At 49.8% G+C, this 27,981-nt stretch overlaps 1 protein-coding gene across 8 annotated transcripts in view; it reads left to right on the forward strand.

Moving 5' to 3' along the window:
- ARAP3 (ArfGAP with RhoGAP domain, ankyrin repeat and PH domain 3) overlaps positions 1-25,704 on the forward strand; it is a 28,217-nt gene extending 2,513 nt beyond the window's left edge. For 3 of the 8 annotated variants that reach the window (XM_033180839.1, XM_033180842.1, XM_033180846.1), the window contains 30 exons: positions 97-208; positions 5,606-5,809; positions 5,943-6,012; positions 6,277-6,397; positions 6,485-6,669; positions 6,752-6,858; positions 7,110-7,309; positions 7,415-7,500; positions 7,643-7,825; positions 7,994-8,129; positions 8,761-8,877; positions 9,325-9,472; positions 9,582-9,684; positions 12,732-12,951; positions 13,997-14,060; positions 14,275-14,438; positions 17,177-17,389; positions 17,643-17,748; positions 19,110-19,257; positions 19,560-19,628; positions 20,368-20,442; positions 20,542-20,656; positions 22,165-22,293; positions 22,374-22,507; positions 22,735-22,817; positions 22,915-22,950; positions 23,077-23,140; positions 23,251-23,388; positions 23,608-23,646; positions 24,669-25,704. In XM_033180839.1, the coding sequence (XP_033036730.1) occupies positions 97-208; positions 5,606-5,809; positions 5,943-6,012; positions 6,277-6,397; positions 6,485-6,669; positions 6,752-6,858; positions 7,110-7,309; positions 7,415-7,500; positions 7,643-7,825; positions 7,994-8,129; positions 8,761-8,877; positions 9,325-9,472; positions 9,582-9,684; positions 12,732-12,951; positions 13,997-14,060; positions 14,275-14,438; positions 17,177-17,389; positions 17,643-17,748; positions 19,110-19,257; positions 19,560-19,628; positions 20,368-20,442; positions 20,542-20,656; positions 22,165-22,293; positions 22,374-22,507; positions 22,735-22,817; positions 22,915-22,950; positions 23,077-23,140; positions 23,251-23,388; positions 23,608-23,646; positions 24,669-25,154 (4,055 nt within the window). In that variant the 3' untranslated portion in view covers positions 25,155-25,704. Of the gene's footprint in view, positions 1-96; positions 209-5,605; positions 5,810-5,942; positions 6,013-6,276; positions 6,398-6,484; positions 6,670-6,751; positions 6,859-7,109; positions 7,310-7,414; positions 7,501-7,642; positions 7,826-7,993; positions 8,130-8,760; positions 8,878-9,324; positions 9,473-9,581; positions 9,685-12,731; positions 12,952-13,996; positions 14,061-14,274; positions 14,439-17,176; positions 17,390-17,642; positions 17,749-19,109; positions 19,258-19,559; positions 19,629-20,367; positions 20,443-20,541; positions 20,657-21,401; positions 22,133-22,164; positions 22,294-22,373; positions 22,508-22,734; positions 22,818-22,914; positions 22,951-23,032; positions 23,141-23,250; positions 23,389-23,607; positions 23,647-24,668 lie in introns of those variants that run through there. The other 5 variants (XM_033180843.1, XM_033180844.1, XM_033180840.1 and 2 more) reach the window with 5 other exon arrangements.
- The last annotated feature ends 2,277 nt before the right edge of the window (positions 25,705-27,981 follow it).

Genomic DNA, 27,981 nt, shown 5'->3' on the forward strand with positions numbered 1-27,981 from the left:
ATTATCACGGGTTGGGGGAGAGGAATAGTGCCCTCAGGACCTCATACACTCCCAGCAATCTCCTCTTCCCTGTGCATTCCCCTCTCCTCCTGCCAGTGCACATAATGGATCCTGGTTGTCTGTACTATGGTGTCCAACCTGTGGGGACTCCAGGGGCCCCTGACAGAAGAGAGGGCAGAGGTGTTTGTCAGGACAGGGCTGAACACAGGTGAGTACTAAACAGGGAAGTGGTGGGAGGGAGGAGCAGGTGAGTCGGTGGTGGCCGTGTGTCCAGTTATTCAACAAACGTGCATTAAGTATTCACAGCCAGGCACTCAAGATACAGGATGAGTATCACAGACCCAGTGCCACCCTCAGGCAGTTTGTGACTCAGTGGGACAGACTGGAAATAAAACAAGTAGACAAACCAATGGTCATATAATAGAAAATTGGGAGAAGTGCTTTTCTTTCTTTCTTTTCTTTTCTTTTTTTTCTTTTGAGATGGAGTTTTGCTCTGTCGCCCAGATTGGAGTGCAATGGCACAATCAGCTTACTGCAACCTCCGCCTCCTGGGTTTAAACAATTATCCTGTCTCAGGCTCCTGAGTAGCTGGGATTACAGGTGCATGCCACCACGCCCGGCTAATTTTTGTATTTTTAGTAGAGATGGAGTTTCGCCATGTTGGCCAGGCTGGTCTCGAACTCCTTGACCTTAGGTGATCCTCCCGCCTTGGCCTCCCAAAGTGCTGGCATTACAGGCGTGAGCCACCATGCCCAACTAGGAGAAGTGCTTTTCGTTTTTTCATTCAACAAATATTTATTGAGCAACTATCATATATCAGATGTAGATGCTTGGGATAGATTAGTGTACACAGAAATCCTTGCCCTTGTGGGGAGATAGTCCATTAACAATAAACATAATACATTAAATATTATAGAATGTTTAAAAGGTATTAAATGCCATGGAAAAAATAGAGCAGGGTAAGAGGGCTGGGAGGTTGGCTGGGCACAGTAGCTCATACCTGTAATCCCAGAACTTTGGGAGGCTGAGGCGGGCAGATCACCTGAGGTCAGGAGTTTGAGACCAGCCTGGCCAACAGGATGAAACCCCATCTCTACTAAAAATACAAAAATTAGCCAGGCTCAGTGTTGGACGCCTGTAATCCCAGCTAGTTAGGAGGTTGAGGCAGGAGAATTGGTTGAACCCGGGAGGCAGATGTAGCAGTGACTCAGGAAAAAAAAATAAATGAGGGCTGGGGGCACTGCAAGTTTTCATTTAGAATTAGCAGAGCGTTAAGAAGATGGCATTTGATCAAAAACTTGAAGGAAAGGAGGTGAAGGAGTTAGCTATGAAGATAACTGGGGAAAGAGTGCCCCAGGTAGGGTGAGTGACTGGAACAGAGGCCTCAAGGCGGGTGTGTGCCCAAGGGGATCCACGAGCAGTGAGGAGGCCAGGGCATCTTGGCTGGGGCAGGTGGGCCACGGTGGGAGGAATGGCAGGAGATGAAGTCAGAGAGGTAAAAGAGGCTAGATAAGGGCTGGGCACAGTGGCTCACGCCTGTAATTCCAGCACTTTGGGAGGCCGAGGTGGGTGGATCACCTGAGGTCAGGAGTTCGAGAGCAGCCTAGCCAACATGGTAAATCTCGTCTCTACTAAAAATACAAAAAGATAGCCAGGTGTGGTGGTGGGCACCTGTAGTCTGAGCTACTCAGGAGGCTCAGGCAGGAGAATGGCGGGAACCCAGGAGGTGGAGCATGCAGTGAGCCAAGGTTATGCCACTGCACTCCAGCCTGGGTGACAGAGTGAGGCTCTGTCTCAAAAAAAAAAAAAAAAGTAGGAAAAATAGCTGCGAGTGGTGGTGCACACCTGTAGTCCCAGCTACTAGAGAGGCTGAAGCAGGAGAATCACTTGAATCAGGGAGGTGGAGGTTGCAGTCAATCAAGATCATGCCACTGCCCTCCAGCCTGGACAACAGAGTGAGACCCTGTTTTTTTTTTTTTTTTTTTTTAAAAACCAACAAAACAAAAACAAGAGACCAGATAGGGCAGGAGCTTGTAAGGACTTTGGCTTTTACTCTAAGTGAAATGGGAAGCCATTGAGAGGTTTTGACTTTATAAATGGATCCCCCTGGTTGCTGTGTTGGGAGTGGTCTGTAGGGGGCAAAAGGAGAGGCAGAGAGACCAGTGGGGAGGTTTTTGTAGTAATGTAGGTGAGAGACCTCAGAGTACAGTGATAGTAGCGGAGATGATGAAAAGTGGCTTTATTTTGAAGGCAAACTGTCAGATTAACTTGGGGTGTGAGAAAAAAAGAGCAGTCAAGAATGACTTGGAGGGCTTCTGTCTGAGCTGGTGCTGACCAGTATGGTAGCCATTAACCACACGTGACTTACTGGGCCTATGAAATGTGGCTAGTCTCCATTGAGATGCACAATAAATGTAAAACACCTGCTAGATTCCAAAGACTTAATATGAGAAAAAGCAATACTGGATGAATATAATAAATATAAACATAAATTATCTTATGTTTATATTTTATGTTGATTATAGAATTTTTATGTAGTAAAAATAGTCATTTTTATGTTGATTATATACTAAAATGTTAATGTTTAGGATATATTGGGTTAAATAAAATATATTATTAAAATTAATTTCACCTGTTTCTTTTAATTTTTTTAAATGTGGCTACCGAAAAGTTTAAAATTACATACTTGGTTCGCATTGACTTCTGCTGGATAGCACTGTCCTGAGCACCTGAAAGTTCCTGGAGCCGCCACGGTCTGAGATGGGGAAGACTGTGCTAAGGCAGGTGGGAGGTGAGGGTAGATCAGGAGTGCAGTTCTGGATGTGCTGAATTTGAGGTGTAAGTTATACCTCCAAGAAGAGGTGAAGAATAGACCACCAGGTAGACAAGTCTAGAGTCTGGGGAGAGGTCAGAGCTGGAGACCTAAACTTGGGAGTTGTCAGCGCTTAGATGGGTGCACAGAGCTGTGAGTGAGTGCAGATAGAGAAGAGGACCAAGATCAAAGCCCTCATGCGCTCCCATATCTAGAGGTTTGGGAGAAGAGGAAGAATCTGCAAAATGGACAGAAGCAAAATAGACAGCAAATAAAAGGCCAGGAGAATATGATGTCATAGGAGCAAAGTGAAGAAAGAGGAGAAGAAGGGAGAGACCAACTGTGTCCTACACTTTCTGAGGGGTCTGCTACTGCGTATGATGGGACTTAGAACTGACCCTTGGAATTGGAGGTCACTGGGGATCTTGACAAGTACAGTCTCAAGAGTGATGGGGTGAAAGCCCAGTCAGAGTGGGTTTTAAGAGAGAATAGAAAAGTATAGACAGTGTCTTTTGAAGAATTTTTCTGCAAAGAAGAGCAGAGAGTTGGAATGATTGTTGCTAGAGGAAGTAGAGTCAAGAAAAGAGTTTTTATGTTGTTGTTTTTGAGACGGAGTCTTGCTCTGTGGCCCAGGTTGGAGTGCAGTGGCACGATCTCAGCTCACCACAACCTCTGCCTTCTGGGTTCAAGTGATTCTCCTGCCTCAGCCTCCTGAGTAGCTGGGACTACAGGCATGTGCCACCACACCCAGCTAATTTTTGTACTTTTAGTAGAGACAGGGTTTTTCACCATGTTGGCCGGGATGGTCTTGATCTCTTCACCTCATGATCCGCCTGCCTTGGCCTCCCAAAGTTCTGGGATTACAGGCGTGAGACACCGTACCCATCCAAGAAGAGTTTTTTTACTGGATGCAATGTTATGTAGGTTTGTAGGTGAATAGGAATGATCTGGTAGGGAGGGACAGTTACGTACGGGAGAGGAGAGTGAGGGATGTCTAGAGTGATTGTGTGGGTGAGAGGAATAGGCTTAAGTGCACAGAGGAGGGTCTGGCTTTAGACATGGGTGTTCATTATAGTCACAGGAGGAAGGCAGAATATGTGCGTGAAACTGGGTAAACATGGCACTGGGAGTCTGTGGGGGTTCTTATCTGATTACTTCAATTTCTCAGTGAAGTAGGAAACAGGCTGCAGTAGCGGTTCTCAACGTTAGCTGGGGAACTTTTAAAACTACAAGTGCCTGGGCCCTCTCCCAGAGATTCACATTTAAGTGTCTGGTGTGGAGCCCATGTACTGATATTTTTTAATGTTTCCCAAGTTATTTTGTGCTGTTGAGGTTGAGAACCCCTGGAAAGTGATAGAGAATAATAGAGGAATCTACTCAGATTAGTTAAGGGAGGCCTCTCTGAGAAGATGACATAAGCAGAGACCTGAAGGATGAGAAAAAGCAGCCCAGAGAAGCATGGAAGGAGGCAAGTTCTAGGTAGAGGGAAGAGTGTGTGCAAAGGCTCTGAAACACAGAGGAGAATGTGGCTGTAAGCAAGGGCCAGGGCAACACTGGATGCAGTCAGGGGAGTGTCTGTGGGCCTCAGTGTACAAGTTCTTGCAGCCCATTGGAATTTAGGTTTAACCTAAGTGCAAATGGGACGTTATTTAAGGCTTCCTGCAAGGGAGTAAAATGGTCTCATCTGCATTTGTAAAAGAGCACTTTGGTGCCTGTGGGAGAATGAGTGTGGGAGGGAGGGCAAGAGTGAAAGCAGGTGACCAGTTAGGGAATTTGTATCACCCTGGTGAGAGTTGATAGGAACTTGGTGCTTGGTCCAGGGAGAGGTCAAGAACGTTTTGGAGAAAGAGTCCAGACATATTGATTAGCCATGGGCAACCATGACAGGGAGCGATCTACACAGCCCTTCCCCGTCTTTTCCATCCGAGTCATATTAATGGCACAGAAGATGGACTGAAATTTTCCTAATAAAAATTCCAAGTATGCTCAGGAAAGCAGCTCCATGCCAATCTTAAGGGTTTTGAACCTCCCTATTCCCCTGTTTGAAAAGCAGATCCAGACTGGGCACAGTGTCTCACGCCTGTAACCCCAACAGTTTGGGAGGCCAAGGTGGGAGGATCACTTGAGCCCAGGAGTTTGAGACCAGCCTGGGCAACATAGCGAGATCTCATCTCTACTAAAAATAAAAATTAAAAAATTAGCCAAGTGTGGTGGCCAGCACATGCCTGTAGTCCCAGCTACTCAGGGTGGGAGGATCCCTTGAGCCCAGAAGTTCAAGGCTGCAGTGAGCCATGATTGCACCACTGTGCTCAGCCTGGGCAGCAGAGAGAGAGAGAGACACCCTGTCTCAAAAGAGGCTGGACGTGGTAGCTCACGCCTGTAATCCCAACATTTTGGGAGGCCAAGGCGGGTGAATCACCTGAGGTCAGGAATTTTCAACCAGCCTGACCAACATCGAGAAACCCCATCTCTACTAAAAATACAAAATTAGCTGGGCGTGGTAGCGTATTCTTGTAATCCCAGCTACTCAGGAGGCTGAGGCAGGAGAATGGCTTGAACCCGAGAGGCAGAGGTTGCAGTGAGCCGAGATCGCACCATTGCACTCCAGCCTCGGCAACAAGAGCGAAGCTCCATCTCAAAAAAAAAAAGAAAAGAAAAAAAGCAAAGCAAAGCAGATCCAGTACCTGCCAGGCATTCTATTCTTAGGTGATGTGAGTAGGATGGAGAAGGTACAAAGAGGGTGTCCAGGGTACTTGTCTAATGTGTGTCCCTCCCTGTGTTGGCCCCCACAAGGCTCAGCAGGCAGGATCTGGAGGCACGGGAGGATGCTGGCTATGCCAGCCTTGAGCTACCTGGAGACTTCACTCTTTTATCACCCACCCTGGAAACAGAGGAGACCAGTGATGACCTCATTTCACCCTATGCCAGCTTTTCCTTCACGGCAGACCGCCCCACGCCCCTGCTCAGTGGCTGGCTAGACAAGCTCTCCCCTCAGGGGTGGGTGCTGGGAGGGGAAGGGAGGGAGAAGAGAGAGGCTGGGAGGTGGTTGCACGGGAAAGTGCCCCCAGACCCTGTGATCCCCCAACCCCATGCAACCTCAAACAGTGATCTTGGCTTCTTCCTTCCTCAGAAACTATGTCTTCCAGAGACGTTTTGTGCAGTTCAACGGGAGGAGTCTGATGTACTTTGGCAGTGACAAGGTGGGGGGCTAGGAGATGTGACATGGAGATGAGGGAGAGGGACGGCTGAGAGGGGCTCAGAATTGGAAGGAGGGAAGTCCATGGTGTATGTGGGGGGGGCAGTGACTGCATGACTCATTTCAGCATTTAAAGTAGCTGGCTTAGCAGCTGTACCCACTGCTTGTGGATTGAATGCCAATCTCATAAAATCTGGGGTAGGACCCAGGGGTTGGCACACATGATTCAGTTCCTGTCCTCATGGGTCATTGAGCTCTCTCTCTGCAGGACCCCTTCCCTAAGGGTGTGATACCTTTGACTGCCATTGAGATGACCCGCAGCAGCAAGGACAACAAGTTCCAGGTCATCACCGGCCAGAGGGTGTTCGTGTTCCGCACAGAGAGCGAGGGTGAGGGCCACAGCTCCCTGAGTCAGGGCAGGAGGGAGGGAGGCTGTGTGCGCAATAGCCACTGACCTGCTTCTCCATCCCCACCAGCTCAGCGGGACACGTGGTGCTCCACACTGCAGTCCTGTCTGAAGGAGCAGCGCCTCCTGGGCCACCCCCGGCCCCCCCAGCCACCCCGACCCCTCCGCACGGGCATGCTGGAGCTTCGTGGACACAAGGCCAAGGTGTTTGCTGCCTTGAGCCCTGGAGAGCTGGCACTGTACAAGAGTGAGCAGGTGAGGAGAGCTGGGTGAGGGCTGAGGGGCCTGAACTAGTCTCTTCTGGCACCTCACAATGCCCATCCCCTGACCCCACCAGGCCTTCTCTCTGGGCATCGGGATCTGCTTCATCGAACTGCAGGGCTGCAGCGTCCGGGAGACCAAGAGTCGAAGCTTCGACCTGCTCACACCCCATCGCTGCTTCAGGTGGGGCCTGGGCCAGTGGGAGGCAAGGCTGGGAGACTTTTGGGGGAGGCACAAGGGTGCAGAGGACTGGAGGCCTCCTCAGTAGGACGTCAGAGGGTGTGCACGGATGGTAGTCCAGTGAGCTGGGTCAAGATGTCAGAAGGGTCTGGGCTGCCCCAGGTGTGGCCTGTGGTGGCTCCTGCAGCAAGGGCCAGGGGGATGAGACATGGTGGATAGGTCCATGCCCATGGCAACTGCTGTCAACCCCTCAGCTTCACAGCCGAGTCTGGGGGTGCTCGGCAGAGCTGGGCGGCCGCTCTGCAGGAAGCAGTAACCGAGACCCTGTCTGACTACGAGGTGGCTGAGAAGATCTGGTCTAATCGGGCCAACCGGCATTGTGCAGACTGTGGGTCCTCCCGCCCAGACTGGGCCGCTGTCAATTTGGGGGTGGTCATCTGCAAGCAGTGTGCAGGTGAGGACTGGCCTCAAGCCTATGTGGGGAACAGGAGGTCTGGGACTAGAGGGCTCAGGGTACCCATGCCCCATGCCCCTCACACCCTCACACACCCTCACACAGGTCAGCACCGGGCCCTGGGTTCCGGGATCTCCAAGGTGCAGAGCCTGAAGCTGGACACGAGTGTCTGGAGTAATGAGATAGTGCAGGTGAGGGGCAGAAGAGGGAGAAAGAGGGAGGGGTAGAAGGGAGCATCCAGAAGCAGGCCTTGGGCCAGCCTGGGGACAGGAATGGAACATCTGAGGACTCTTGAGTTCCTGTCACCTGCCTTTGCCCCTTGTCATCCCACAGTTGTTCATTGTCCTGGGAAATGATCGTGCCAACCGCTTCTGGGCAGGGACCCTACCCCCAGGTGAGGGACTGCATCCAGATGCGACCCCTGGCCCCCGGGGTGAGTTCATCTCCCGAAAGTACCGGCTGGGTCTCTTCCGGAAGCCCCACCCTCAGTACCCAGATCATAGCCAGCTTCTCCAGGTAGGAGGGACAGAGTGGGGCTGATCTGGGGTGGGGGGTGTCAGGAAACACTCTCTGGAGTTGGAATGCCTAGACTTGGGTGGTGGGGACTGTTTTGGGTGATCATACGACTGTCCCCAATGCTCTGTTTGGGATTTGGGGCTGACAGAGGCCCTTCCCTCCCTGCAGGCACTGTGTGCAGCTGTGGCAGGACCCAACCTGCTGAAGAACATGACCCAGCTCCTCTGTGTTGAGGCCTTCGAGGGCGAGGAGCCCTGGTCTCCGCCAACCCTTGATGGCAGCTGCCCTGGCCTCGTGCCCCCAGGTCATCCCCCAAGTGCCTCCTTTCTCCCCCATAGGAATTCTCAGACCCAACCTATGATTCACTTCTTCCAAGGGGCCCCAATTAGCTGATCACAGTGGCCCAGCCTGGGCAGTTTCCCACATCCTCAGATCCTCCAGGGCCTATCTCCTGATGTCATGTAATAGCTGATGATGGTCATGGCTGGGGAGGGTCTGGGTGTTCCAGGTGCTAGTGCTGGTCCACCCCAGACAGGGCCAATCCATAGGTCAAGGCTAGTCTCCCTGGAGACAGTCTGATCTCTCAAAGAAGTGATCAGCTTAGTGACACTCATCTCCATTGGTCAGGCCAGTGGGGCTGAGACCCTTTCAGGATGGCACATGCCCTGAGGTGCCCACCCAGAGCTAACAGCCTGGTTGGCTGGCTGGTGGAGAGAGGCAGTGGGCAGGGGCTGGGCCAGAGGCCTCCCCGTCTCGTTACCCCTGCCTCTCTGTTTTGCAGTCTGGGTAGTGAGGGATCCAGCTCCATTGGGCTGTACTTGGCTGTGCTGCCAGTGGAGTCAGGTCCCACTGTCTTTCTCCATTTCATCCCTTCCCCAGAGGGGGTCAGGTGATCCCATTGCACTTGGTTGACCTACTTCTCCTTCCCCTTGCAGACCCCTCCCCTGGTGTGTACAATGAGGTGGTGGTGCCTGCTACTTACAGCGGCTTCCTGTACTGTGGTCCCATCACCAACAAAGCTGGACCCTCACCCCCTCGCAGGGGCCGGGATGGTGAGGGGGAGCCAAGGGATGGGAGGATACAGGGACAGAAAGTGGATAGGTGTGAGTGTACTGCAGAGGGACAAAGAGGAGAGGGCTGGGATGGGAAAGTGGGGCCATGCCTGGGAATAGGTTGGGGTCCTGGGGGTGAGAGAGACACCATGCCAGGTGGCAGCATTGAGTGATAGTTAAGAGCATCTGTTCTGAAGTCAGACTGTCTGGGTCAAATCCCAGCTCTGCTACTTCCTACCTATGTGTCTTGGGCGAGCTACTGAAACTGACCCTCAGTTTCCCCATCTGCAAAACAGGACTGAGTATAACACCTCATAGGGTTATTGTGAAGATTTCATGGGATCATATATGGGCAAAGGGCTTGACACAGAATAAATATCTGGTAAATGGGAACTATGACAGTGGGGGCGGAGGTCTGCTGCCCCTGACTATCTCCCTCCTCCTTAGCTCCCCCCCGCCTATGGTGTGTGCTGGGAGCAGCTCTGGAAATGTTTGCATCAGAAAACAGCCCTGAACCCCTCAGCCTCATACAGCCACAGGATATTGTATGTCTGGGTGTGAGCCCCCCACCCACTGACCCAGGTGACCTTGACAGGTAATAGCCCTCCTGTGTTCACCGAGCTTCCCCTTTTCTCTTCCCAACCTCCAGCCTGACGGCCCCCTCATTGGTTCCATTCTCCTCCCTGACCTGATCTTCTCTCTAGGTTCCCCTTTTCCTTTGAGCTCATCCTCACTGGGGGGAGGATCCAGCATTTTGGCACAGATGGAGCTGACAGTCTGGAGGCCTGGACTAGTGCTGTGGGCAAGGTGAGACAGGAGAGTGCCCTCTGCAGCATCTCGTGCTTTCCTTGTCTCCACGTGCTCCCATCTTCTCTCTTACTTCTACAGCCACTTCTTCCACTAACAGCTAAGGGTGACTGAGCACATATTCTGTGCCAGGCCCTGTGTTAAGCACTGCCCACTCGATATCTCATTTAATGTTCACAACCACCCTCAGAGGTAAGGTTTTACGTATAAGGAAACTAAATTTTAGAGTTTATGAATTCACTTGGTCAAGGTCACAAACCTAGGAGGCAGCAGAGCAGAGGACTAAAATTCAGGCCTCTGTCTGCAAAGCTCATGGCCCAAATCTTGCTGTGCCAATGCCTCCTCCCATGAAGAAGCTGGCTCTGATTCCCACTACCTACCCTCTGCTGCAGTTTTCCAGCAAGCCCAGAGGCAAAGCTACCTTCATATTTCCCAGCTTGTCCATTCTTAGATAAGCCAATATCTCCCTCCTGTATGCCATTGCCAGAACTGAAAGTTCAGGCCTTAGAGTCAGACATCCTGGCATTGGAGTCTCACAACTCTTAGCCTTGTGAGCTTTTCCACATCTGTAGAGTGGGCGTAAAAGACGCACCCCCTAGGGTTGAGGATTAAATGACATGTGAGGCCCACACATAGCAAGCCCTCAGTATGTGGGCGTTGAAATAATAATGATGGTAGTGATGATGACGATGATGACGACAATCTCTCCCATCCTAAGACAGCTTTTCCCTAAGATCTGTTCCATCTTCAACTTTTCACCCTGGTGCCTTCCTTTCCCTCCTGACAATGCGTCAGAAAGTCGTGTGCAGCCTGCAGTTCCCCTTTGACCCCTTACAGCTGCCCTCCTCTGCCCATGCCCTTCTGAACTGCTACCCAGCAGGTCACCAGTGCCTTCTCATTTCCAAAGGCCAAGGCTGCCTCCCAGCCTCACCAGGTCATCTCTGCAGCATCTGGCACTCCTGTATGGGAAATGCTCCACTGCTCTGGCTTTTGACCCCCTTCTCCCAGGCCTCCTACAACTCCTCACACTAACACATTGTCTCTATATCTTTTCAAGGCTCTGTCATGGCCCTCCCAACCAGGTTTAAGTCTCCTCTCATTATTATCTACATTTCCAAAAAGCTATCCTTTAAGGCAGTGCTACCCGGAGGGTGCTGTGAAGACTGTCACACCATACTAGCCCCTGGACTATGTGTTATGGTCCATGACAGGATAAGCACAGAACTTGAGAGTAAGCATTTAGAATATTTTATAGCAATTTGACATAGTAATTTTATATGTTGAACCTAATTATTTTAAAAAAGGGCTTGGGCCAGGTGTGGTGGCTCACACTTGCAAATCCCAGCACTTTGGGAGGCTGAGGCGGGAGGATTGCTTGAGCCCAGGAGTTTGAGAGGAGCCTGGGACCCCGTCTCTACAAAAAATAAAAGAATTAGCCAAGCATGATGGTGCTCACCTGTAGTCCCAGCTACTGGGGAGGCTGAGTTGGGAGGATTGCTTGAGCCCTGGAAGTTGAGCCTACAGTGAGCTGTGATCATGCCACTGCCCTTCAGCCTAGGTAAGTGAGGCCTCTCTAAAAAAAAAAAAAAAAGCGGGTCAGGTTGTATTCTTCGTTTTTTCATCCAGATTTTCTAGCAATTCACTTTTATTATTATTATTATTTTCTTTTTGAGATGGAGTTTCGCTCTTGTCTCCCAGGCTGGAGTGCAGTGATGAGATCTCGGCTCACTGCAACCTCTGCCTCCCGGGTTCAAGCGATTCTTGTGCCTCAGCCTCCTGAGTAGCTGCGACTATAGGTGCACATGACCATGCCTAGCTAATTTTTGTATTTTTGGTAGAGATGGGGTTTCACCATGTTGGTCAGGCTGGTCTCAAACTCCTGACCTCAGGTGATCCGCCTGCCTCAGCCTCCCAAAGTGCTGGGATTACAGGCTTGAGCCACCGCGACTGGCCACTTTTATTATTTTTAATGAAAATACAGCTCATGCCTGTAATCCCAACACTTTGGGAGGCTGAGGCAGGCAGATCACCTGAGGTCAGGAGTTTGAGAACAGCCAGGCCAACATGGTGAAACCCTGTCTGTACTAAAAATACAAAAAATTAGCCAGATGTGGTGGGCACCTGTAGTCCCAGCTATTTGGGAGGTTGAGGCAGGAGAACCTCTTGAACCCGGGAGGTGGAGGTTGCAGTGAGCCGAGATCATGCCACTCTACTCCACCCTGGGAGAGAGGAGCGAAACTCCATTTCAATGAAAAAAAAAAAAAAAAAAGAAAGTACAGTATTGGTTAGTGACAGCTTGGGACTTTAAGAAAGAAAAAGGAAAAAAAGCTCTGGTCCTTTACTACAATTTACTGCAGGTAGCTTGAGAAGCACTGCTTTGCAGTCGACCTCAAACATCCTTTCCTCTATGAAGCTTCTCCCCAGCCCCGTAGGGTGGTGGGATTTCCCAGGGCATCATGAGTCTTCAGGTGTAGCATTTTTGGCTATAAAGAATGAGTATGCCTTTTTGGCTGGGCGCAGTGGCTCCTGTCTGTAATCCCAGCACTTTGGGAGGCCAAGGTGGGCGTTTGAGACCAGCCTGAGCAACACGGCAAAACCGTATCTTTACAAAAAAAGTAAAATAGCCAGGTGTGATGGCATGCTCCTGTAGTCCCAGCTACTCAGGAGGTTGAGGTGGGAAGATCACCTGAGCTGGGGGAGGTTGAGGCTGCAGTGAGCCATGATCACAGCACTGCACAAGAATGAGTATTCTTTCTTACACCCACACCTCAATTAAGGGCACAAGGCTGCCACACAGTGGTCTTCTTTATGTTGGGGAGAGCAAACTGAATTGAATTGAATTTCTTTCCTGTCTTTCTCCATCCATCTTATGTCTCCTCCTTGGCTGTCTCCTTTGTTCTCTCCAATCCTTTTTCATTCCTGTTTTTCTTCTGCTTTCTCTTCGTGTTTTCCTCTGCTTTTCCCTACCCCGGTCACTCTCATTTCTCTCCCCTGTTCCTTGTCTCTTCCCCCATCCCCCTTTCTCCTGTCCTCCCCTGCCTCTACAGTGGTTCTCCCCGCTGAGCTGCCACCAGCTGCTGGGTCCCGGGTTGCTGCGGCTGGGCCGCCTATGGCTGCGGTCCCCCTCCCATACAGCCCCAGCCCCTGGTGTCTGGCTGTCAGGGTTCGGCCTCCTTCGTGGTGACCACCTCTTCCTGTGCTCAGCACCGGGCCCCGGCCCCCCAGCCCCTGAGGACATGGTGCATCTGCGGAGGCTACAGGAGATCAGTAAGCGGGGAGGTTTGGGGGGACAGGGATGAAGGGTGGCCATGGGGGTGCATAGGAGCAGACCTTTATTATTTGGGGGTGCTTACGGGCAACAGCAGAACATGGTGGCTTCAGGTACAAGCTCTGAAGGGAAACTGCCCAGCTTTACACCCCACCTTCATCACTTCCTAGCTGTATATCCCTGGACAAGTTATTTATCCTCTCTGTGCCTTAGTTTCCTCATCTTTAAAATGGGTACAATAATAACATCTTCCTCAGAGGGTTGTAGTGAGGTTCAAATAGGGTAATGCATCTAAAACATGTATCACAGAGCCTGACAAGCATTTTTTAAGTGCTAAATAAATGTTATTATTATTATTATTATTATTTTATTTTTATTTTTTGGAGACAGAGTCACGCTCTATCCCCCAGGCTTGAGTGCAAGGGCATGATCTCAACTCCTCAACTCACTGCAACCTCCACCTCCCAGGTTCAAGTGATTCTCATGCCTCAGCCCCCCAAGTAGCTGGGATTACAGGCACCTGCCACCACGCCCAGCTAATTTTTGTATTTTTAGTAGGGAAGGGGTTTCACCATATTGGCCAGGCTGGTCTCGAACTCCTGACCTCAAGTGATCTACCCACCTTGGCCTCCCAAAGTGCTGGGATTACAGGAGTGAGCCACCACGCCCAGCCTATAAATGTTATTATTTGGAGTCACTTGCTGGTTGGGTCCTGGGAGAGGGGACTGGGTACCCTCGCTGCTTTCCTTTCTCCTAAAAGAGGAACAATGTAAGATAATATTTTAGGACTTTGGAAACAAGAGACCTGGGTTTGTGCTTAGTCTTGTCATTTTATAGCAAGTGATCTGGGGCAAGTTACTTAAACTTTCTGAGCCTAATGTGTCACCTATAAAATGGGAATAATAGTACATAACTCATAGGATTCAACTGAACGTTTTTTGTAATGCTCCTAGCCTGGCATCTATGCAAGTTAAGCATTTAATAAATAATAGTCTCTATGATGAAGATGATAATCATGAAAATGTCCACTGATTCTCCTCCCAGGTGTGGTTTCTGCAGCTGACAACCCAGACAAGAAAGAGTATTTGGTCCTGGTGGAGACAGGAAGGTAAATTGCCCCTGCCCTTGACCTGGGGCTCCCCTTCCTGGAGCCAAGCCCACACTCTGCAACCTGGCCTGCTGGACCATTGCCCACTTCCCTTGCTCCAAGATGATTTGGGTTGGGTGTTGCTGCCCTCTGCTGGTGGCTCTGGGAAGTCTGGTCCCCATGCATCTGGGCCTGTCAGAGGAGCTGGCTCTGATTCAAGCCTCTCTGGTCTCAGGACCCTGTATCTGCAAGGAGAGGGCCGACTGGACTTCACAGCATGGAACACAGCCATTGGGGGTGCGGCTGGTGGGGGTGGCACAGGGCTGCAGGAGCAGCAGATGAGCCGGGGTGACATCCCCATCATCGTGGATGCCTGCATCAGTTTCGTTACCCAGCATGGTGAGTATGCACTGGCTAATACTGAGCCAATGGGGGTGGGGGGTGGGGGGATGAGGAGGTGGATAACGTGAGCACAGCCAAGGTGGAACATGAGCACGGCCTGGAAGAGCTTTGCCTCCAGAAACTGCAACTGGACCCCAGCTGGTCATATGACTCTTGGCAGGCTGCTTTGCTTTTCTGAACCTCAATTCCATCATCTGTAAGATGGGGCCAACGGTCCTCATTTTCCAGGATAATTGTGACAGTGAGACAATGCTTGTCAAGCCTTGAGTGCAGGTCCTGGCATGTAATAAGTGTTCAGAAGTTTCGTCGAGTGTGGAGTAGGGGAGGAGCACTGAAAATGTGACTGAGGACACAGAGCCATGGCAAACAGTGAGCAGCTGTGGGGTGAGAGCTGAGCTGTGCAGCACATTCCCAGAAGTTTTAAGCAGATTTATTCTGTATGGGAGGTTTTCCAGGCTTAAATGGTCAGCTGTGCAAATGGCCCCCATAATTCTTTGTGAGTTTTTGTTTGTTTGTTTGTTTGAGATGAAGTCTTGCTCTGTCGCCCAAGCTAGAGTGCAGTGGCACGATCTCGGCTCACTGCAACGTCCGCCTTGTGGGTTCAAGCAATTCTTCTGCCTCAGCCTCCAAAGTAGTTGGGATTACAGGCGTGCCCCACCACACCTGATAATTTTTATGTTTTTAGTAGAGATGGGTTTCACCATGTTGGCCAGGCTGGTCTCAGACTCCTGACCTCAGGTGATCCACACACCTCGGCCTCCCAAAGTGCTGGAATTACAGGCATGAGTCACCACACCTGGCCCTTTGATTTTTATCCAGTCTAAATAAGGACCAAAAAGAATCTTTTTCTCCTTAGAAGGCTGGACTCTTAAGAAGGAAAATTCACAGAAAACTAAGGTGGGCAGTACAGTCATCACTCAATATCCACAGAGGATTGGTTCCAGGACCCCCGTGGATACCAAAATCCATGGATGCTCCCTCACATAAAATGGCATAGTATTTATTTGCATATAACCTAGGCATATCTTCCTGTATACTTTAAATCATTCCTAGATCATTTATAATACCTAATACAATGCAAGTGCTGTGGAAACAGTTGTTAGGCTGTATTGTTTTTATTTGTATTTTGTTGTTGTTATATTGTTATCTCGGGGTTTTTTTCCAAATATTTTTGATGTTGGTTGAATCTGCAGTTGTGGAGCCCATGGATACAGAGGGCTGACTGTAAGGAAAAAAACAGCACCTCCACAAACCTACAAATAATTGTTACTAGTCATGGGAAATGGATAGTCAGTGGCTAATAACATTTAGTGACCTCCCCCACTCGCTACATCCTTATCCTCTTCTCAGCCTCTCTCGTGTTCAAAGGAGGAAATAAATCAGAGGCCCAGTGAGAAAGCCCTGAAGAAGGAATATGGGGCTGGACATGGTGGGTCAAGCCTGTAATCCCAGCACTTTGGGAGGCCGAGGCAGGTGGATCACCTGAGGTCAGGAGTTCGAGACCAGCCAGGCCAACATGGTGAAACCCCGTTTCTATTAAAATACAAAAATTAGCCGGCCATGGTGGCAGATGCCTGTAATCCCAGCTACCCGGGAGGCTGAGGTAGGAGAATCGCTGTGAGCTGAGGTTGCAGTGAGCGAGATGGCACCACTTTACTCCACCCTGGGCGAAAGAGCAAAACTCCATCTCAGAAAAAAAAAGAAAGAATCTGGGTATTCATCCCCTCCCCTCCAAGGTTCCTGCACCACCACTGTTTAGTCAGCATACATTGGTTGAGCTGCTACCATGTGTCAGACAGTGGGAATATGGCAGTAAGCAGGGAGGGTCCTAGGAAGCTTATTTATTACCCATCTCTTGGGTAATAAATAAGAAAACAAATATAGTCTGTTCTTGTTATTTGTGGTAGTTATGTTCTAAGTCACTGCAGACATTTAATTAGTGAATACTAAATCACTGCCCCAGGGGAAATACAGGGTTAACTTCCTGCTAGCCTGTGGTTACAATAACATTTTAGTCAACTGATCAATATGTATCCTTGTTGTATGTGTTTTTCTGTGTAAAGAGACCTTATTTTATATATATTGTTTGATTTGTTAACACTGAACCCAAGGCCAACAGCACTGTAACTCATGCCTGAGGGAAGCTAATCTAACACATGTATTTTCTCTGTAAGGCATGTCACAGCTTTCTCACACGTAGAAACACTAGACAGCATTTCAGCACTATACTTGGGCCATTTTAAACAGTGAAATCACCAACAGAAAGCACAAAAATATGGCTCTAAATATACCATTAAAAGGATACACTTGTTTAGAGTAAGAACATGCACATTGGGGAGGGGACTTAAATTTTTCTTCACTCTGTTCATAAATGTTGATGATGATATTGCCAAAAGTATTGATTTTGGGGTTACATATAAATTTTAGCAAGTAGGAGAATGTGCAGATATGGAATCCACAGATAATGAGGATGGACTATAAAGTGATTTCAGAGAGTGCTATTTAAAAATAAAAGTGGTGAGGAAATAAGTGTCATGGGGGTTGTTACATGTGACAGTGAGGTCAGAGAAGGACTTTCTGAGACCTGAGAATGAAGACCGTGGAGGCATAGAGCTCCTCCTCTCTGAATCCATGCCCCCATCAGCCACATACCACATAGGGAGGCCACGGATGGGCCATGGTGGGTGGTGGTAGCCTTTGCACCATGGTGAGCAGAGACGGCTGGCTCTCCTTAGGGCTCCGGCTGGAAGGTGTATACCGGAAAGGGGGCGCTCGTGCCCGCAGCCTGAAACTGCTGGCTGAGTTCCGTCGGGATGCGCGGTCGGTGAAGCTCCGACCAGGGGAGCATTTTGTGGAGGATGTCACTGACACACTCAAACGCTTCTTTCGTGAGCTCGATGACCCTGTGACCTCTGCACGGTTGCTGCCTCGTTGGAGGGAGGCTGCTGGTATTCCTAAGATCCCTGAGAACCAAGGCCCAACCAGGATCTCTGCCTTCCCCCACCAGAATCCATGGTTTGGCAGCCCTCCTCCCCATCACTTCCCACCCTGGGGGATCATCCAGAGACTTGACTGAGGGGGAGGTGGGAAGGGGGCAGAGACACATCCATCCTGCGTTTGTGTCTAAAAATCCCTCCCTCCATACCAGCTGCCACTCTTTCTTCCTGGGTCCTCCCCAACCCTCCTCCATTCCATCCCCAGAGCTGCCCCAGAAGAATCAGCGCCTGGAGAAATATAAAGATGTGATTGGCTGCCTGCCGCGGGTCAACCGCCGCACACTGGCCACCCTCATTGGGCATCTCTATCGGTCAGTATTGCCAGACCCTCTGCAGGACCCTTCCTCACCTCAATCTGACCCTGCACTTTCATTCATTCATTCATTCATTCATTCCACAAACAGTTGTTAAGTGAAGGTATCATAGCATCAAGGTTCAGAGAATGGCTTTGGGGGCAGACCTAGGCTTTAATCTGGTGCCATCATTCTAGCTGTGTGACTTTGGGTAAATTACTTGTACCTCAATTTCTTTTCTAAAAGGAAGTAATGGATGATGTAATGAATCATATCCACCTCATAGGTTATGAGAGAGTTAAATGAAGGCTGGGCGCATGGTATCTCACGCCTGTAATCGCAACACTTTGGGAAACTGAGGTGGGCGGATCACCTGAGGCCAGGAGTTCAAGACCAGCCTGGCCAACATAGTGAAACCCAGCCTCTACTAAAAATACAAAAATTAGCCCTGCGTGGTGGTGCATCCTGTAATCCCAGCTACTCAGGAAGCTGAGGCACGAGAATCAGTTGAGCCTGGGAGGTGGAGGTTGCAGTGAGCCAAGATTGTACCACTTCACTCCAGCCTGGGTGACAGAGACCCTGTCTCAAAAAAAAAAAAAAAAAGAAGAGTCAAAATTCATTAAATTCTTAGTACAGTACATGCCAGATTCAGAAATGGTTAGCAATCAATATTATTTTGTTTTATTATGTGATGTCAGGGAAAACATTAGATATAAGAAACACAAAAATGAATAAGATACACATCTACCTTTACCAATCTGTTAGGGAGACAGGTCTTTGAGCAGTTCTAGGGAGAAACCCTTTCTGTATTGCACTGATTATACTATATGACAGGGGCCAGGTGTGGTGGCTCACACCTGTAATCCCAACACATTGGGAGGCCAAGGCAGGAGGATCATTGAGCCCAGGAGTTGGAGACCAGCCTGGGTAACATAGTGAGACATCCCATCTCTACAAAAGATAAAAATAAATAAATAATAAAAACATACTATATTATAGGGATTGGTCAACTACAGGCCCATGGGGCCAAATCCAGCTTATTGCCTATGTTTATAAATAAAGTTTTGTACATAAAATGTAAAGCCACACCCATTCATGTATACATTTTCTATAGCTCCTTTCATGCTGCAGCAACAGAGCTGAGGAGTTGCAACAGAGACTGTCTGGCCTGCAAGCCTAAAATGTCTACTGTCTGTCCCTTTACATAAAAAGTTTCCTGATTCTTGCCTTATCTGTCTCCCCTAGACTGGGAGCTCCTTGATGCCAATATTGTCTTACTACTGTATCCCAAGCACTTAGCCCAGGCATACAATAGGGATTCAATAAGTGTTTGCTGAAAGAATGGCTACATTGATGAAGACCCTGGCACCCCTCTGCAGGGTGCAGAAATGTGCGGCTCTAAACCAGATGTGCACGCGGAACCTGGCTCTGCTGTTTGCGCCCAGCGTGTTCCAGACGGATGGGCGGGGGGAACACGAGGTTCGGGTGCTGCAGGAGCTCATCGACGGCTACATCTCTGTCTTTGATGTAAGACTTTCCTGACCTCTAACTCAAAACCCCTTTCCCCTACCCTCACAGGACCCAGAGACTCTGGATCCTGCTCACCCCAACAAGCTGCCAGCCCAGGCCTCTGGTGGCCCACTACACCAGGAACCACCTCCCAGAACCCTGGGCCTTTTTATCCCACAATCTCACTTCCAACATCCTCACACCCTTGGTTCTTAGCTCTTCTGGCCTCCAACCCTCTTAAACAGGTCCTCCTTGGCCTTGAGATCTTCCCTGCAGATCCTCTTCCAGCACCCCAACACTCTCTTTTGGCTCTTTCACAGATCGATTCTGACCAGGTAGCTCAGATTGACTTGGAGGTCAGTCTTATCACCACCTGGAAGGATGTGCAGGTAACTCGTCCTGACCTGAGTCTCCTGAATGCTGCAGGAGGAGACATCAGGACAGGAAGCTGACTTTCTGCCCAGCTGAGGAAGTTTCCTTTCCAGCCTGTCCTTCTGGACACTAGCACTCAGCTCTCTGGGAGACAGGGGAAATCCAGTGAGAGAAGTGCTTTGGGGAGTGGGGTTTGGTTAGGGTTTGCTCCATTTGTTCCACCATGAGGATTCTTCCTGGTGACAATCTTGGCACTGGATAGTTTGTTTTGGTTTTCTGTGGGAGCATCAAGTGAGACCTTACTACTAAGTGTAAGAGATCCAAGGAGGAGTTAGTAAAATCAGACAAAGCAGTGAGAATAATAATAAATATAATAGCAAACATAACTGAGGACTTATTATATTCCAAGCATGTCTCATCTCATGTTAGTATCATACAACTCCATGAAGTAGATAGTCTCATTTTTTTCAAATAAAGAAACTGAGGCTCAGAGGGTCATTTATTCAAGGCCACCCTGTAGCGAGTGGAAGAGACCAGGCAGTCTGACTCCACATCTGTCCTCCCAACCACTCTGATGCCTAAAGATGCAGTTTTGCCACTTCCAGAGTTCTCCCTTTTAAGAGCCTGAGTGACATTGGGGTTGGGAGGAGATCTTTGTTGGAAGAGTCACTTATGAGGCAACACGAGGAACCCTCTGACTTTGATTTCTTTTGCATCCTTTTTTTGTCCTTCTGACTTTTTTACCCCTCCCCTCAGCTGTCTCAGGCTGGAGACCTCATCATGGAAGTTTATATAGAACAGCAGCTCCCAGACAACTGTGTCACCCTGAAGGTTGGTCCCAAGGGGATTGGAGGGGAAGTAAGAGGATAGTGAGGTTCCAGGGGCAATGGCCTGACCAGCATGGGTTCTCTGCTCTTGCCCTGACCCCAGGTGTCCCCAACCCTGACTGCTGAGGAGCTGACTAACCAGGTACTGGAGATGCGGGGGACAGCAGCTGGGATGGACTTGTGGGTGACTTTTGAGATTCGCGAGCATGGGGAGCTGGGTGAGTATGACCATGCCTGTGTGTTCATGCCTGTGTATATGCCTGTGTGTGGTTGTGTGGTCAAGGTCATCAGTGACTTCATGTTACCAAATACAGTGGACTCATCCACTCATCCATGCGAAGGGACATTCAACATAGTTGACTCACTCCCTCTTTCTCAGTATTCTTCCATCTTGGCCTTAGTGACCCACAAGCTTGTAGTTTACCTTCTACCTTAAAGGGAGCTTCTCTTCCTCTTTTGCCCAGATTCCAAATGTTGGAGAGACCCACGGCTCAATCCTGGGCCCTTTTCTCTCATCTATCTACATTTCTCCTTGGATGAACTAACCTATTCTCATGGTTTTAAATGCCATTAATAACCCAACATCCAAATTTATATCTCTGGCCCACATCTCTCCTCTCAGCTCCAGACTCACATATCCAAATGCCTACTCGACACCGCCACTTTGACAACCAACTCAAATGTAAAACATCTAAGACCAATTTAGATGGTTTCTAGTCCCCTTTCCTAAAAAAAAAAAGCCTAGGCTATTCTCCAGTTTTTCCCAACTCAGTAAATGGTACCACAATTCACCCAGTGATTAAGGCCAGAAACCTGGGAATCCTCTGGGACTCCTCCCTTTGTGTCATTTTCATACCCATCTCACCAACTAGTCTTGTCGATTCCATTAGAATCAATCACTTCTCTCCATCTCCACTGCTACCACCATCCTAGCTGAAGTCACCATTATCTTTTTGTCAACAGTAACCACTAAAATGCGTGGCCCCAGAAAGGGGATAGCTGGACAATCAATGTTCCATGCTTGCCTCCCTACAATCAATTTTCCACGCAGCAGCAAAGTGAACATTTCAAGCATAAATCAGCTCCTATCCTTCCTATGGTTAAAACCCTTCAGTGGCTTCCCATTGAACTTAAAGTATCATTCCAGTCCCTTACCACGGCCCACATGGCCCTGAATGTCTGGCCCCTGCGTCCTCCATGCCTCATCTCACATCACCTGTTCTCGTATCTGTCCTCTTTGTTGTAGCTACATTGGCTGTTTACTTCCCCAAATACATCTTTCCTGACTGAACAGCCTTTGTTCTTGCATTTTGTCATGCTTGAAATCTTCTATCACCCAATCGTAGGATGGCTTGCTCTTCCTAATCCTTCAGATCTCTGAGTCTCATCTTCAAGTGCCACTTTTGAAAGGTCTTACCTGACTACCCTATCTCAGTTGCTGTGCTGTTGCTCACTCAGCTTATTGTTTCTTGCAAAGCAATTATTTGTCTGCAATTATTTTGTGTCTATACCCTCACTAGACTGTGTGCTTTGTGAAGGGAGGTCATGTGTATCATGCTCACCACTGTATCCCAGGGCCAGCACAGTACCTGGCATAGAGACAGTGAAAAATAAATGTCTGTGGTTGGATAATTGAATGGATGAATGAATGACTGGTGAGAGCTGGACTGGTGAGGGCTTAGTATGAATATTCTGATTGATATATACCCTCACCTTACCCCTTAAGAGCGGCCACTGCATCCCAAGGAAAAGGTCTTAGAGCAGGCCTTACAATGGTGCCAGCTCCCAGAGCCCTGCTCAGCCTCCCTGCTCTTGAAAAAAGTCCCCCTGGCCCAAGCCGGCTGCCTCTTCACAGGTGAGCCTCCTTCCTCTGCCCAGCATCCCCCAGGTCTCTCCCCTAACACCCTCGACCCAGGATTGCCCATCTGTGCCCAGGTATCCGACGTGAGAGCCCACGGGTGGGGCTGTTGCGGTGTCGTGAGGAGCCACCCCGCTTGCTGGGAAGCCGCTTCCAGGAGAGGTTCTTTCTGCTGCGTGGCCGCTGCCTGCTGCTACTCAAGGAGAAGAAAGTGAGGCCCTGGGGCCAGAGGCGTGGGATGCTGGGTGGCCATGGAGAGGAGCCATGACTGTACCCACCCTCTGACTCCACAGCCCATACTCTCATCAATCTCATTGCTTTTCTGCCCCCTACTTCTGAGACCCTGTGACCACAGACCCAATCGCTTCCATGACATCTTGACCTCATTAACCATGATTTCTCATCTCTCGATCTCACTGACTCTGTTTCTGTTCTCAGAGCTCTAAACCAGAACGGGAGTGGCCTTTGGAAGGTGCCAAGGTCTTCCTGGGAATCCGCAAGAAGTTAAAGCCCCCAACACCGTGAGTTTTCTTCCCCAGCCCGCACTTCCAGGACCTTCCTGCCTTCACCCCCCTGCCCTTTCTGACTGCCCCATCACTGTTCTTCTTTGTCTCCCAGGTGGGGCTTCACATTGATACTGGAGAAGATGCACCTGTGAGTACCTCCTGCCCTGGCTTCTCTGGCCCAGCTCTGCACTGTCTTTTCTCCTCCCTCTTTCTATGCTCCATTCCTATAGCTGTGACCCTCTTTCTCCCTCTGATTCCACTCTGATCACCCCAGCTACTTGTCCTGCACTGACGAGGATGAGATGTGGGATTGGACCACCAGCATCCTTAAAGCCCAGGTGAGGGGAAGGAAAAGGCTAAGGGCTGGGTCTGTGGTCCCCCTGGGGCCCAGCTATCCTCCTCAGTGCCTTTCACGCCCACTGGTGCCAACCCCTCACGCTCCCACCAGCACGATGACCAGCAGCCAGTGGTCTTACGACGCCGTTCCTCCTCCGACCTTGCTCGTCAGAAGTTTGGCACTATGCCTCTGCTGCCTATCCGTGGGGATGACAGTGGAGCCACCCTCCTGTCTGCCAATCAGACCCTGGTAAGGCACCCCAGTCTGCCCCAGCCCCTGATTCCTGCTGTAACCCTTGTCATATTGCAGTAGGGAGTGGTGTGCCTGCTAGCCTGGTGCCACCCTGTGCTCACTGTCCCCCTCCCTTCTGCCTTCTTCACCCCCATTCACCACTCCTGTCTCCTGTTGCTAGTCCTCACTGTGTCTTTATATCTCTCCTCCCCTTGTCCCCACCCCACCTGTGTCCAGCGGCAACTACACAACCGGAGGACCCTGTCCATGTTCTTTGTGAGTATTGTGCCTGCTCCAGCAGTATGCCTGTCAACCCTGTGTTCCTCTGTGCTGCCTGAGCCCCGGATGTGCTCTATTTTCCTCATGTAGGCCATCAGGGTGTGTGTAGGCCATCAGGGTGTGTGTAGGCCATCAGGGTGTGTGTGTGTGTATGTGTGTGTGTAGTCCATCAGGGTGTGTGTGTATGTCTGTGTGTAGCCCATCGGGGGTGTGTGTGTGTGTGTAGGCCATCAGGGTGGGTATGTGTGTGTGTGTGTGTGTGTGTGTGTGAGAGAGAGAGGGAGAGAGGAGAGAGAGAGAGAGAAAGGGAGAGGGAGAGGGACAGGACAGAGAGAGAGAGAGGAGGCCAGAAAGAATGAGGAAAATGAGAGGTGTAAGATGCGGTAATAAAAGGAGAAAGTTCGGGCACAGTGGCTCACACCTGTAATCCCAGCACTTTGGGAGGCTGAGGTGGGTGGATCACCTGAGATCAGGAGTTCAAGACCAGCCTAATCAACATGGTAAAATCCCATCTCTACTAAAAATACACTATTAGCCAGGTGTGGTGGCGCATGCCTGTGATCCCAGCTACTTGGGAGGCTGAGGCAGGAGAATCACTTGAACCTGGGAGGCGGAGGTTGCAGTGAGCCGAGATCGCACCAGTGCACTCCAGCCTAGGGAACAAGAGTGAAACTCTGTCTCAAAAAATAAATAAATAAATAAATAAACCAAAGGGAAAGTTGTCACAGAATCTGTGAAATAGAAGGAAAGTCATGAAGTGAATGCATTTTGGAGTTAGACAGACCTGGGTTCAAACCCCAGCTCTGCCATTTACTCATTATGTGATGCTGGGCAACTTAACCCCTTTGCATTCAGTTGACTCTTTTGTAGTGTAACCCATTGCACAGGGTTGTTCCAGTATTATACATGCCAAGTATTTTACAGCATCTGGCCCAGAGGAAGAGCTTAGTAAATGTTAGTGATTAATAATCTGGTAACTTTAACTCTGTGCCCACTCCTGCCATCCCATTCCCATCCAGCCGATGAAGTCATCCCAGGGGTCTGTGGAGGAACAAGAGGAGCTGGAGGAGCCTGTGTATGAGGAGCCAGTGTATGAAGAAGTAGGGGCCTTCCCTGAGTTGACCCAGGACACTTCTACCTCTTTCTCCACCACACGGGAGTGGACAGTGAAGCCAGAGAACCCCCTCACCAGCCAGAAGTCCTTGGATCAACCCTTTCTCTCCAAGTCAAGCACCCTGGGCCAGGAGGAGAGGCTACCTGAGCCCCCTCCGGGCCCCCTTTCAAAGAGCAGTCCCCAGGCACGGGGGTCCCTGGAGGAACAGCTGCTCCAGGAGCTCAGCAGCCTTATCCTGAGGAAAGGAGAGACCACTGCAGGCCTGGGAAGTCCTTCCCAGCCATCCAGCCCCCAATCACCCAGTCCCACTGGCCTTCCAACACAGACACCTGGCTTCCCCACCCAACCCCCCTGCACTTCTAGTCCACCCTCCAGTCATCCCCTCACATGACCCTAGGACCAGCAGTCTGAGAGGGTAGGTATCAGAAGATCCAGAAGCTCTTATCATGGCACTGTTGCAGCTTCCTCTGGCCCGGCTGGAAAGACTCCAGAATCCAGTGTGGTGCTGTGGAAGGAGCATTGGACTTAAGGCTTCAGTGGCTGCATGTCCCAGGACAGGTCATGGCTCCTCTCTGGGCCCAGCCCATTTATCTGTACCATGAGGTAACTGAAGTAAGGAGTGCAGTGAATGTCAAACTGTTTGTCAGAGCCATAAGCCTCACATATTTTCCCTCAACAAGGGCAGCTCCTACTTTATATATTTGATATGTAGGGGTTCTGTGAGAGATTTTGGGTTTTAAACGAATGGTTTTATTGCATTAAAGAAAAAAATGCTTTGGAAACCAGAGGCCTGGATGATGTTAAAGTCTATCCTGTCCCACTTCCTACATTCTGGGACTACAGTGAAGCCTGGAGTAGGGAGACTGATTGAGTTTGGGGGCTGGGACCAGGGGAGTCAAAAATAGATGAGTAATTGTCAATAAACCTTGGAACCAAAAGACTACCATTCTCATTCATTCATTCAACAAATATGTATTGTGCACCTAATTGGTCCCAGGTCTAGGGATATAGCATGAACAAAACAAACAGGGCCCCTGCTCTTATGGATCCTCCATTGTGGAGGGGAACAGAAAATAGCAAATAAACACATAAACCAGTACTTGAACAAGTGAGTTTAGTGCTGTGAAGAAACTGAACCAAAGTGATGAACCTGAAGAGTGATTGTGGAGGCCAGGCGCAGTGGCTCACACCTGTAATCCCAGCACTTTGGGAGGCTGAGGGGGATGGATTACCTGAGGTCAGGAGTTTGAGACCATCCTGGCTAAGATGGTGAAACCCTGTCTCTACTGAAAAAACAAACTTAGCTGGTTGTGGTGGCATGTGTTTGTAATCCCAGCTACTCAGGAGGCTGAGGCAGAAGAATCACTTGAATCTGGGAGGTGGAGGTTGCAGTGAGCCGAGATGGCACCATTGCACTGCAGTCTGGCAACAGAGCGAGACTCCATCTCGGGGAAAAAAAAAAGAGTGATTGTGGAGATGGCCTTTGGACTGGGTGGATGGGGAAGGCATCTGTGAAGAGTTGCAAAGGGAAATAAGCTGTTGGAGGAGACAGGTGGAATGCTGGAAGGAGGAGATTCTGGAGAAAGAAAGCAGGCATAAAGAACACTCTGCACTGGAAGGTACTTGGTCTACTGAGGGAACAGCAAGGAGACTGGTGCACAGTGAGCGGACAGTGGGAGGAGAGTACAGGCTGAAGTAAGAAAGACCAGCAGGGTCTTCCATGCATAGCCTTGAAGGCCATGGATTCTATTTGGATTTTATTCTGAAGCAATTGCATTTTAAGCAAGTAAATGATGAGATCTTATTTCCCTTTAAAAAAGAAAAAAAGGTTGATCACTCTGCTGTGTGAACAGTGGGTTGGGGTGGGGGAAGTGTGGAAGTAAGGAGACCAGATATTAGACCAGAAGTCTAATAAAGAGGGCTTGGACTAGGATGGTGGTCTTGGAAATTGAGGGAAGTGGATCAAGAGGTTTTTGTTTGCTTATTGTTGTCTGAAATAGAACCTGTAGGACCTACTGATGGATAGAATGTAGGGGTAGGAGAAGGCACACTGACTCTGGGTTTCTGGCTTAACTGACTGGAGGAAATGAGGTGCCATTTAAAACGCTACGGGGGGAGGATCACGTTGAAGGAGCTTTAAAAGCTTTAGCCGGGCGCGGTGGCTCAAGCCTGCAATCCCAGCACTTTGGGAGGCCGAGATGGGTGGATCACGAGGTCAGGAGATCGAGACCATCCTGGCTAACACGGTGAAACCCCATCTCTACTAAAAAAATACAAAAAACTAGCCGGGCGTGGTGGAGGGCGCCTATAGTCCCAGTTACTCGGGAGGCTGAGGCAGGAGAATGGCGTAAACCCGGGAAGCGGAGCTTGCAGTGAGCTGAGATCCGGCCACTGCACTCCAGCCCGGGCGACAGAGCGAGACTCCGTCTCAAAAATGAAATAAATAAATAAATAAATAAATTAATTAAAGCTTTAAAAGTTGAGGTTCTTATTAGATACACTAGCGGAGGTGTCAGTGGGGAGTTGGAGTGTGAATCTGGAGTTTTGAACCATGTCAGACTTACTGGGACAGGTGCCTGAGCCAAAGGAGCTTAGGTGAGGAGGATGAGGAATGGGGGAGAGGCTCCTCAGAAAGCAGTGCTAGGGCCGGAAGATCCTAAAGATGGCAGGGGCTTCCTGCGCATCTCCCAGCTCTCGCCGACTCACTGGTATCGTTTAGTTTTCAGTGGGGCCCAGACTTTTTCCCTTTGGGCCTGGTTCCTTCCTGGATCCAGGCATCTTTCTCACCCTGCTCATGCTGGCTTTTCCAGTTAAGCGGGAATTAGGAAAAGGTCTGGGACCAGCCCTCTCTTCGTCAGATGCATCTTTGCTCAGGTGCCCAGTGACTCAGTTTCCCTGGTCACACACTGAATTCCTCATCATTAGCTCGGGGACTGGTGATCTACATATGCAAATGAATAATTATCAATAATTACAGGCTGAATCAGTGGATACACTACAAATAGAACTCAGGCGTCTTGACTCAGATGCCTGGGGTTCTCCCCACCGCCCAGCGGACGCTGCGTCCGCCCTGCCGCCTGGACCCTTCCGGGGTATTCGCAGTAGTAACAGGTTTATTTTCTCTGTAGCCCCCTTCCTGCAGCCCCCTCTCGCTTCCGCGCCCGCGCCGTCGCCGGACAAATCGTGGGCGGGCAGAGGGCGGGGCCTGGCCTGGCCTG

This window comes from Trachypithecus francoisi, unplaced genomic scaffold (assembly GCF_009764315.1).
Source record: "Trachypithecus francoisi isolate TF-2019V2 unplaced genomic scaffold, Tfra_2.0 Lachesis_group2, whole genome shotgun sequence".
NCBI classification, from domain to species: Eukaryota; Metazoa; Chordata; class Mammalia; order Primates; family Cercopithecidae; genus Trachypithecus; species Trachypithecus francoisi.